This window comes from Arctopsyche grandis, chromosome 3 (assembly GCF_051622035.1).
Source record: "Arctopsyche grandis isolate Sample6627 chromosome 3, ASM5162203v2, whole genome shotgun sequence".
NCBI classification, from domain to species: Eukaryota; Metazoa; Arthropoda; class Insecta; order Trichoptera; family Hydropsychidae; genus Arctopsyche; species Arctopsyche grandis.
In genome coordinates, this window is record NC_135357.1 from 32,753,782 (window position 1) to 32,765,248 (window position 11,467).

The window sequence follows — 11,467 nt, forward strand, 5'->3', positions numbered from 1 at the left end:
CACTAATTAATTTAAAATATTAATATTTTCAAGTATTTTATAGAAGTGTACATATTTGCATGTTTTAATGCTTCTAAAGGTTATTTTATATATGGTACGATTTTATGTATTTAAAATTTAATTTATTTTAGTTTGGAGATTTTAAAATTTTAAGCATTTTGGAAAACTGCGAACACTTACTTGAAAAGTGTCAAAATTTTAAATTAGAAACGTAAAAAAATCAAATTATACTATTGAATCAAATTTAACAGGTATTGGATTTATACAAATAATCATATGAAATATTATAACATTCAAGTAAGAAAAAATTAGAAATTATATATATTTATTTTAATTTAAATTTAAATTTTCACTTAATAGTGCCTTGGACGAATAAAAATATAAACATATAAATTGAAAAAAAAAAATAAGAAATATATAATAATATATGTATGTATATTAAAAAAAGTAAAAAATATATAAATTGAAGAAGTTTTTGGTAACTCTTCGTTTCCAAATTGGGGTGACAACACTGGTCATTGCCCATAATCGTGCAATTTGCGGCAATAACTGTGATGTTAGGGTATTTTCTTTAAATGCGAAAGGGCCATATGCATCATTCAAGGTTTCAATTCCAGCTTCTATGGCTGAGATATTGTGTGTATTATGTTTCATTTTACATATATGTATTATACTGGACCGTATCTAATTTTGATTTTCTGAAAAGGGGCACTTTTTTCTTATTAACTCGGGAACAGTATAGAAAAATGCGTTTTTGTTTTTTCAACAGTTTATTTATTATCAAGTGAACCAAACACATGTATGTAATTGATTTTTTTTTAATTCTATATTTATTATGTATGTGCACAAATGAATTAGTATACATATTTGCGAATGTTCAATTGAATCCTGTGTTTACAAATTGCATATTTGTATTGCCCTATTTACGTACATAAATACATCTGTTCCAATCGTAAAATAATTTAAATTTATTACAAGGCTTTTTATTGACATTAACGATTAATTACAAGATGTAAGGTACATATAATGTCAGTTGAAAGTTAAATTTACGTACTTTTTGAAAAAATTATTATATAAACTTATGTTTTTGATTATAAAACAAAACATTTTTTCATCAAATAATTATATAAGCACGCGAAGAACATGAACAAAATTAATCCACGGAATGCAAAATATATGAATATATCAATTTAAATATAAAGTTGGCTGTGTAAAGTAAATATTTTTATAGAAAACGTTTTGTATATTTTCGAGTAGCTCTTGGATTGGGTGTACGTGTTTTACGTGGCCTAGGTTTCGGCGTAGGATAAATTACATTTATTGGCTTAGGAGTAACCACTTCCATCGGTTTTTTGTCGATTATGATTCTATTTTCAGTGCTAACTCCGAATCGTCCCATAAATAATATATCGCCAGTCGACGTCTTTATAAAGTACAAAAATGGATGGTCAGCATTAAACCTCTTCGGTTCTTCAACATCGATAACAGAAGTTATTCCAGATCCTCCAATAGCTATAACAAAATTTGAATTTAGATTAATAAACTGCTAAAAATAAATCTTAACGTAGAGCTCGTTCCGTTTTCAAAGGCCCATCTCCAGGGACGTCATATATCAGCCTTTTCTTGGGGGTGGGGGGGGGGGGGCAGACAAAAAATTATCTAATTAAATTTTTTTGTAATGAAAATGTTGTAATAAAAGCGAATGTATATCTTACGGTGAAACTATTATGAAGCGAGTATACCCTTTTTGTATTGCTGGAGATTTTTGTACCAAATCTAGATAGGCTTTCGGATTCTCATTTACATATTTTAGCATTATTTAGAAACTACTTTAAATAAGTTTACAATTATAATTACATTTTTTTCAGTTAATAGATATATGTATTATGTACTATTTTTTTTATATTTTGTAAATAAAAAAATATATTTTTTTATTAATAAAAAATATATTAAATTGAAAAAAAAATGTTTTTTTTACATGTGTCCGAGAATTCCGGGAATCCCGTGATCCGTTCCGTGCCCCGGGAATTGAAAAAGTCCGGGTATGCAAAAACCCTAGTAGTGGTAGAGGTAGTTAACTACCTACTCTTAGCACAAAATGGTCATTGGTCGATGTGTCGGGAGATCTTTTTGGCTGTTGTATACAGCTTGTTCATTGGTCGAGACTTTTTGGAGCGAATTGATCCAGATGGTCCATGAGCATAAATTACCTAATCTCTACATAACAATATCTTACACAATTGGAAAGATCTCCACTACATTTTTTGGATATTTTTTGCTCACCTGTGACAGCTGCAGCTTCTGCTCCTTCTTCATTCACTTCAATGAAAGCTTTCTGAATGACAAAAGTTACGTAAATTTGTTCATCAGATTTAAGTAATCCCAATAAATTTGCACTTTTCGGAGAGAACATCGACGTCATACCCAACTGATTTAAAAAAAATAATGTTTAAAATAAAATCAATAGCAATTCAAGTATTGTATACATTTTTTTTTACAAACACCTTTTGCAATATTGGATTTAGTTTCATCGTGGTTTCAATTTTGAATTTTGGAATGCTAACTGAAAGTTCGTTTGGGAGCAGTTCATCAAATACTGTCTGTTTCAAATTTGAATTCATGACGTTTTTCTCCAAATTTGCCAATCCGTCGATTTGATTAGGTAGAATTATAACCATAGACACATTTCGTTTCTCATATTGCATTTCTAGAGCCTAAGAATAAAACAAATATTATGAACCAAACATGCTATAAGTGCATATAAATCAAAATTTCATATTTTACTCCAGACTTTTTATTTATATAATAGATAACCTGTGCATCCCATTGTGGAAGATCTGCGTATTTAAACGAATCAACTTTGTTCATCATATCGACTTCAAATGCTTTACTAGAACTCAAACTGAATTCGCTTTTGATTGTTTTTGCAGCATCAAATTTTAATTCCCACGTTCCCTATAGAAATGACTGTTAATTTATTATAATCACTCAGATAAAAAAAATAACGGAAATAACCCCAAAAGTCATTTTACCTTAAAGTAAATGGCGTTTATGAGAATTAAGCGTGTAGATTCATTAAGTAAATCTTGGGAAATTATATTTTTAATTTTACTGTTTGTTTTCTCCTCAACCTGTATAAATAAGAAAACACATATAATGCACTCAATTAAATTAATAAAATGAGAAAAAGTTCTGAATACGAACCCAAGTGTTTATTATAGCAGCAGCTTCCTCACTTAAAGCGAATTCGATATTTTCTATATCAGATGAAAATGAATCGACTGCCGAGCTTCTAAAATCTTCGTTCAGAACGAGATTTTTTTTGACGTAGAGTTTATTGGCAATATTTAGTGTGACGCCTTGAATATTGTTTAAACGATTCATGGCAGATTTAAAAGCTGATTTTGTCTACAAGTAATACTACACATAAAAGAAATTCATTTCTCATCAAGAAGATATCAAGTCATCAAGAAGATATTATTGTCGTACAAAATCTGAGTTCGGTAAGTGAAGAGCAGTGTTGATCTCATCTAAAGTCTTTCCTCCAGCTCCCAATGACAATAGAGCAAGAGCAAAATGTGCAGACATTCCTGACATTATCAAATCATCAGATGGTTGAGCCTCAGCTACTTCCTAGTCATCAAATGTTGTTCAATATATTACTTAACATGTATAAATTTATACTTCTGAAATATTAGTGGAAAATATATAAATTATTTAAGTACTGTATAAAACTGATTCGAAAATTTATTGCTGGAACTCAAAAGTTGAATGTCTAGATCAGTTGTTTGACAGCATCCAAGTATAATAAACGACATCAGCACAATTACTGAAATCGAAATTTTAATTTATAATAATGGAAAATTTTGTATAATACAGTGTGTGTGTATTTTATTCTATTTGTTACCTCTCATGGTTGGTTTTAAAGATTGTGACTTGGGATGTTTAAAATCGATAACACCTGGCAATATTTCAATTGCCATATTTTGATGTGTCAACGTTGAGAGTCGAACAGAAAATGACAATTAATCGGCGAAAAGTGTGATTTATACGAGTTTTGTTGTTTACAGTGCAAATTTCGGAATTATATTTATATTAAAACTAGTGTAGGGCCCGTTGATTTCAACGGGTGGTTTCGAAAAGAAATTGAAACTCGAATAAAAATAAAGTTAAAGATATGGAATCGACTGGTTTCGGAAAGCCAAAGGCACAAAAAAATGAAAATTATGAAAAAAATGAAAAATATGAAAATAATGAAAAAAATGAAAAATATGAAGAAAAAAAAAAATTGCTCCCCATACTGGTTGATGGTTGATCATAAGAAATCGGAAATCGATTGTCGACGAAAGCCGAAGATACGCGAATGATTGGTTCCCCATACTTCTAAAGGATAATCGAATATTAAGTAATTTTAGAGCGTTTTTTCTGTCGAGGCCGTAGTCTGATGGCTAGCGACCTTTTCTGGGCAAGGGGGCCTTAGTTCGATTCCGTGATTTGGAATTAATTTTATTTTTCAAATATCGCTAAAATATAAATTAATTTCAACTAAAAATATATATTTAATTGTTTTATATGAAAAGAAAAAAAAATGGTTCAAAACCTCGCTAAATAAAATTATTATAATTACGTATTTTTATATGGCGAGAAGGAATATTTCAATTAATGTTTAAAAAAAAAAGGCGAAATGAAGAATTGGATTTGGCGTGATGCACGTGACCATTAGCTGAATTTAGACCCATATTAAGGCTATTTGGGGTGATCGGTTCGAGTCGCGACAAAGTCGTCTCGTCGAAAAATTAATTTATCGATTTTTATCGATTCATTCATTATGTTCGGCGAGAGTAAGGACACACACACACCCCCACACATACACACCCCCACCCCCACACACACACACACACAGATTACTGTCTTTATATATATGATTTGAAAAATTGAAACTCTTTGTTCCCAAATTGGGGTGACACCACTGGTCATTGCCCATGTTCGTGCAATTTGCGGCAATGCATCATTCAAGGTTTCAATTCCAGCTTCTATGGCTGAGATATTGTGTGTATTATGTTTCATTTTACACATACGTATTATACTGGACCGTATCTAATTTTGATTTTCTGAAAAGGGGCAATTTTTTTAATTAACTTGGGAACAGTATAGAAAAATGCGTTTTTGTTTTTTCAACAATTTAATTATTATTTAGTGAACCAAACATGTATGTATATAATTGATATTTTTTTATAATTCTATACTAATTATGTATGTACATATTTACACAAATGCATTAGTCCAGTTGCGAATTTTCAATTGAATCCCGTGTATACAAATTGCATATTTGTATTGCGCTATTTACGTACATACATCTGTTCCAATTGTAAAATTATTTCCATTTATTACAAGGCTTTTTATTCAAATTATAACGATAAAATACAAGATGTAACTTACATATAATGTCAATTGAAAGTTGAATTTACGTACTTTTTTAAAAAATAAATGTAATTAATTATAAACTTACATATGATTTTGATTAGAAAACAAAATATTTTTATAGTAAATAATTATGTAAGTACACAAAGAACAGAAAAAAAATTGTATGTAATTAATCAAGGAATGCATAATATTTTAATTTATGAATTTAAATATAAAGTTGGCAGTTTAAAGTAAATATTTTTAATTTACTTAGTTATAGGCATCGTTTTGTATATATAGCGAGTAGCTCTTGGATTGGGTGTACGTGTTTTATGTGGTCTTGGTTTCGGCGTGGGATAAATTACATTTGTTGGTTTAGGAGTAACCACTTCCATCGGTTTTTTGTCGATTATGATTCTATTTCCAGTGCTAACTCCGAATCGTCCCATAAATAATATATCACCAGTCGACGTCTTTATAAAGTACAAAAATGGATGGTCAGCATTAAACCTCTTAACAGACATAGCAGCAGATGTTGCAGATACTCCAATAACTATAAACAAAATTGAAAATAGATTAATAAACTGCTAATAAGAAGAGGTTAGTAAAAATAAATCTTAACGTAGAGCTCGTTCGGTTTTTAAAGGACCATCTCTACTCCTTAGGAAAGGTGTGCAGACATAATGATTAGTATAGACAGTGCCGAATTTAGGAGAAGGCTTGGTCGGGGGGGCACCCGAGGGCGCCGAGTAAGTTAGGGCGCCACTCGATGCACCGAATGCGCTTTGAAATTTAAAATTAGAATGCAATAGGCCCTAATTTTTTTAGATTTGAGGGCCAAAAGCCATTGATGCTTTTTTGAAGGGTTTTAATGGATAGCTTTGTGGAAGATGATTTATAATTTTGTGTTATATGCATTAGCAGTTCGCTAAATAAATAAAACATAAAAGCGCTTCTACTTTCTAAACTGTACACATGTTTACACCATGTTTAGCTTCAATATATCGCTGGACGATTCTAACTGATTCACGTGCAATTATATTCCTTAAATAATTCTTTATTATCTAACACACGATGGGAAGCGAAAAAATCAAGTGTCAAAGCAGTTCGTTATTAAATTGTTGACGTTCATGAGGTTTTAATTACTTTATCTGAAACTGAATTGAATGATCCAGGTGTAGCTCATGAAGCAATCACATTAGAGGAACAATTAAAAGATTTCAGCTTTCTTGTTTCATTTATTGTTTGGTACGGTGTTCTTTAGCAATTAAATTCATTTTTATTTCTCAGATACAACATTAGTGTCAATGAAAGAAAGATTCGAACAGTTGAACAAATATTCAGAGACGTGCTGGTTTTGTGTATTTTGTTAACAATCTACCGGAAAGAGCCGATCTTCAAATTAAGCTCACCGCGAATTAAATATATGATATTATTAGTAATGAACTTAGCGTAGAATCTAGTATTTTAAAAGCCTTTCTTTCAAATAAAAATTTAGGTAAAATAATTCCACTCATTGTATTAAATTTTATTAGACAGTATGATTTACAAGAATTGTATCCGAACATTTGGGTTGCTATGCAAATTTTGCTGACACAGCATGAAACTGTATCAAGTGGTGAACGTAGTTTTTTGAAACTTAAAACTTATCTCCGGTCTACAATGTCATAAAATAGACTTTCCAAATTTCAAACTCTATGTACTCATAATGATATCGCAGAAAATTTTGATTTTTCAGCTTTAAGATTTTAGATTTTCAGCTTTAAGGTTGATTTTACTGAAAGAAAGGCTCGGAAATTTAACTTTTGAATTGTCATTTTATTTATTTTTAACTACGCCGTTGAGAAATATTGTTAACCATTTTGCTTCAGACGGTTTATTGGTTTAAGACAAATTCCAACAAATATCGATGAAATAATATGAATGGACAGACGGAGCATCGCGTATGCATTTGCGCAACTGAGCATCGCATATGCAAATTTTCCGGCTGTCGTTTTTCTGCATCGGAATTGGTCGTTTGTTTATTGGTTCCCTTGGTAGAATTAACGGAACGGGAAATACAACTGCAAAGGGATTCGTTGACTCCAACCAACAATACCACGTTGCACCCCTTTTTAGCACGAATGCGCGATCAGGCGATTCGTGATGGTAGACCAGTGGTCCATGAGCATAAATTACCTAATCTCTACATGACAATATCTTACACAATTGGAAAGATATCCACTAGATTTTTTGGATATTTTATGATCACCTGTGACAGCTGCAGCTTCTGCTCCTTCTTCATTCACTTCAATGAAAGCTTTCTGAATGACAAAAGCTACGTAAAGTTGCTCATTAGATTTAAGCAATCCCAATAAATTTGCACTGCTCGGCGAGAACATCGACGTCATACCCAACTGATTTAAAAATAATAATGTTTAAAATAAAATCAATAGCAATTCAAGTATTGTATACATTTTTTTTTACAAACACCTTTTGCAATATTGGATTTAGTTTCATCGTGGTTTCAATTTTGAATTTTGGAATGCTAACTGAAAGTTCGTTTGGGAGCAGTTCATCAAATACTGTCTGTTTCAAATTTGAATTCATGACGTTTTTCTCCAAATTTGCCAATCCGTCGATTTGATTAGGTAGAATTATAACCATAGACACATTTCGTTTCTCATATTGCATTTCTAGAGCCTAAGAATAAAACAAATATTATGAACCAAACATGCTATAAGTGCATATAAATCAAAATTTCATATTTTCCTCCAGACTTTTTATTTATATAATAGATAACCTGTGCATCCCATTGTGGAAGATCTGCGTATTTAAACGAATCAACTTTGTTCATCATATCGACTTCAAATGCTTTACTAGAACTCAAACTGAATTCGCTTTTGATTGTTTTTGCAGCATCAAATTTTAATTCCCACGTTCCCTATAAGAAATGACTGTTAATTTATTATAATCACTCAGATAAAAAAAAATAACGGAAATAACCCCAATAGTCGTTTTACCTTAAAGTAAATGGCGTTTATGAGAATTAAGCGTGTAAATGCATTAAGTAAATCGGGGGTAATTATATTTTTAATTTTACTGTTAGTTTTCTCTTCAACCTGTATAAATAAGAAAACACATATAATGCACTCAATTATTTAAATTAATAAAATGAGAAAATGTTCTGAATACGAACCCAAGTGTTTATTATAGCAGCAGCTTCCTCATTTAAAGCGAATTCGATATTTTCTATATCAGATGAAAATGAATCGACTGCCGAGCTTCTAAAATCTGCGTTCAGAACGTAATCTTTTTTGACGTAGAGTTTATTGGCAATATTTAATGTGACGCCTTGAATATTGTTTAAACGATTCATGGCTGATTTAAAAGCTGATTTTGTCTACAAGTAATACCACACATACAATGAAATTCATTTCTTAATAAGTTATCAAGAAGATATTATTATCTTACAAAATCTGAGTTCGGTAAGTGAAGAGCAGTGTTGATTTCATCCAACGTCTTTCCTCCAGCTCCCAATGACAATAGAGCAAGAGCAAAATGTGCAGACATTCCTGACATTATCAAATCATCAGATGGCTTAGCCTCAGCTACTTTCTAGTCATCAAATGTTGTTCAATATATAACTTAACACGTATAAATGTATACTTCTGAAATATTAGTGGAAAATATATAAATTATAAAGTACCGTATAAAGCTGATTCGAAAATTTATTGCTGGAACTCAAAAGTTGAATGTCTAGATCAGTTGTTTGACAGCATCCAAGTATAATAAACGACATCAGCACAATTACTGAAATCGAAATTTTAATTTATAATAATGGGAAATTTTGTTTAATTCAGAATTTGTGTATTTTATTGTATTTGTTACCTTTCATGGTTGGTTTTAAAGATGGTGACTTGGGATGTTTAAAATGGATAACACCTGGCAGTATTTCAATTGCCATATTTAGATGTGTCAACGTTGAGAGTCGAACAGAAAATGATAATTAAACGGCAAAAAGTGTGATTTATACGAGTTTTTTTGTTTACAGTGCAAATTTCGGAATTTTTTTTTAAATAAAATTTGGCATGATATTTGTCTAGATACAATTTCTCGCATTGAGAGAAGATTAAGTATTGAACAATTAATAATGAGTACTGCTTCTCCAACTGGTGATAATATCGTAGCGTAGGCAAAGAGGAGCCGGTGGTTAATTGGATTCGAGGATTATCCCCCGCCAGTCGGGTTGTTTTCGACGGTTACAAATTTGAAAGTTTGAAAAGTTCACAGTCGATTACCTAACCGGAAAAGACCTTTTTTCCATTACGCACAAGCAAAATTGACTGTTAGCCGGTAAATGTGTCTGCAGTCTGCACTCAGAATCATCTTTCCGAGTAAAACCCAAAGAGTAGCTTGATAAAAAATAGATGTAGATTTATACCAAATATTAATTAATATAATTCATTAATTACAATTTATCGTACCGCTCGTGTTATCTCAGACACACATACACACAGACGAAATAGCGAAATTATAGACATATTTGATGATGTATTTTTTTGTCTGTTTATATATAAGTATTGAAGCGTGTGGGATCTACGGTTGATTCGGGATCAGTTTTGATCCCGATGGATGATTGTATATTTTTATTTTTCTCATCTCCCTGTATTTTTTCGACCATTGTGGCCCACCAAACTTAAATTAAAAATAAATAAATATATGTTTTTGCAAGCAAACAGAAATGAGTACTTCTACATTGTATGTATTATATTTCATTTTACATATTGTACATACATACGTGTTATACTGGACTGTATCTAATTTTTATTTGGAAAAGGGGCACTTTTTATTAATGATTAAATTGGGAACAGTATAGAAAAATGCGTTTTTGTTTTTTCAACAGTTTATTTATTATCAAGTGAACCAAAAGCATGTATGTAATTGTTTTTTTTTTATAATTCTATACTAATGTATGTATGTGCACACATGCATTAGTCCAGTTGCCAATATTCAATTGAATCCTGTGTTTACAAATTGCATATTTGTATTGCCCTATTTACGTACATACATCTGTACAATCGTAAAATATTTTCAATTTATTACAAGGCTTTTTATTGACATTATAACGATTAATTACAAGATGCAAGGTACATATAATGTCAGTTGAAAGTTAAATTTACGTCCTTTTTGAAAAAATAAATGTGCTTGATTATTATATAAACTTATGTTTTTGATTATAAAACAAAACATTTTTTCAGTAAATGATTATATAAGCACGCGAAGAACATGAAAAAAATTAATTCACGGAATGCAAAATATTTGAATTTATCAATTTAAATATAAAGTTGGCTGTGTAAAGTAAATATTTTTAATTTACTTACATAGTTATAGACAACGTTTTGTATATTTTCGAGTAGCTCTTGGATTGGGTGTACGTGTTTTACGTGGCCTTGGTTTCGGCGGTATTAATTGCATTTAACTCCACATCTTCCATGCATTTAATAACAGATTTACTAACTAGCACTTCTTGATGCACAATTCAATGCATACGAAATATTTCGTTTTCGGTTACAAATTTGAAAGTTTGAAAAGTTAAGAGGGCTGGACAGCAGCGCCTTGTCCTTACAAACTTACTATACTTCTCCCTTCCTCAATTATGGCAATAGAGAAATTATTTTTTAAAATGCTATGGATATCCACCATTGGGGTGCATCTATCGCTTTATTTTTTTGATTAATTATTTTTAATAGGAGCTAGGAGCCGCCAAACATCTATAAAATCGCCTCTTTTTTACACCCACGAAACGAGTCCAGCGTTCTTGTTTAACGGTCGATTTAAAAAAAAATACGCCGATAGATGCACAGAAAGTATCTTTCTCAAACCGATGATGAAATTTTTTTAAAAATTGGTCCAGTTTTGGAGCAGAAAATAGTAGAATACGAAACCTCGATTTTGTCAATTTAAAATACGTTTTATCTGGTCGAAGCGCAACTGTCGCATTCACTCAATATATATATTGATATATATTGTCGCATTCACTCAATATATACATACACTCAATATATATATCGAAGAAAGGAAC

General features: G+C 30.9%; 2 protein-coding genes across 2 annotated transcripts; both read right to left on the bottom strand.

The window, feature by feature from the left end:
* Positions 1–760: 760 nt before the first annotated feature.
* On the bottom strand, positions 761–4,073 carry LOC143909629 (alaserpin-like). Its single transcript, XM_077427709.1, has 9 exons — positions 3,908–4,073; positions 3,726–3,829; positions 3,490–3,633; positions 3,205–3,408; positions 3,033–3,131; positions 2,815–2,955; positions 2,505–2,714; positions 2,284–2,428; positions 761–1,512 (listed from the first exon to the last, which is right to left on the bottom strand). Exons 1-9 carry the CDS (start codon positions 3,981–3,983, stop codon positions 1,226–1,228), a joined length of 1,410 nt encoding a protein of 469 aa, XP_077283835.1. The 5' UTR covers positions 3,984–4,073; the 3' UTR covers positions 761–1,225.
* A 1,101-nt stretch (positions 4,074–5,174) lies between these two features.
* On the bottom strand, positions 5,175–9,759 carry LOC143909631 (alaserpin-like). The gene is made up of 9 exons (XM_077427711.1): positions 9,274–9,759; positions 9,092–9,195; positions 8,857–9,000; positions 8,582–8,785; positions 8,406–8,504; positions 8,186–8,326; positions 7,876–8,085; positions 7,655–7,799; positions 5,175–5,956 (listed from the first exon to the last, which is right to left on the bottom strand). Exons 1-9 carry the CDS (start codon positions 9,347–9,349, stop codon positions 5,670–5,672), a joined length of 1,410 nt encoding a protein of 469 aa, XP_077283837.1. The 5' UTR covers positions 9,350–9,759; the 3' UTR covers positions 5,175–5,669.
* Positions 9,760–11,467: the final 1,708 nt, after the last annotated feature.

Excerpts from the sequence above, each read along its gene's own strand:
- LOC143909629 (XM_077427709.1), bottom strand. The coding sequence starts at position 3,983 with ATGGCAATTGAAATATTGCCAGGTGTTATCGATTTTAAACATCCCAAG. Across the intron at positions 3,409-3,489 it reads ACTTACCGAACTCAGATTTT|ACAAAATCAGCTTTTAAATC; the intron begins GTACGACAATAA and ends TATTACTTGTAG. Across the intron at positions 2,715-2,814 it reads TTCCACAATGGGATGCACAG|GCTCTAGAAATGCAATATGA; the intron begins GTTATCTATTAT and ends TTTTATTCTTAG.
- LOC143909631 (XM_077427711.1), bottom strand. The coding sequence starts at position 9,349 with ATGGCAATTGAAATACTGCCAGGTGTTATCCATTTTAAACATCCCAAG. Across the intron at positions 9,001-9,091 it reads TTTCGAATCAGCTTTATACG|AAAGTAGCTGAGGCTAAGCC; the intron begins GTACTTTATAAT and ends TTTGATGACTAG. Across the intron at positions 8,086-8,185 it reads TTCCACAATGGGATGCACAG|GCTCTAGAAATGCAATATGA; the intron begins GTTATCTATTAT and ends TTTTATTCTTAG.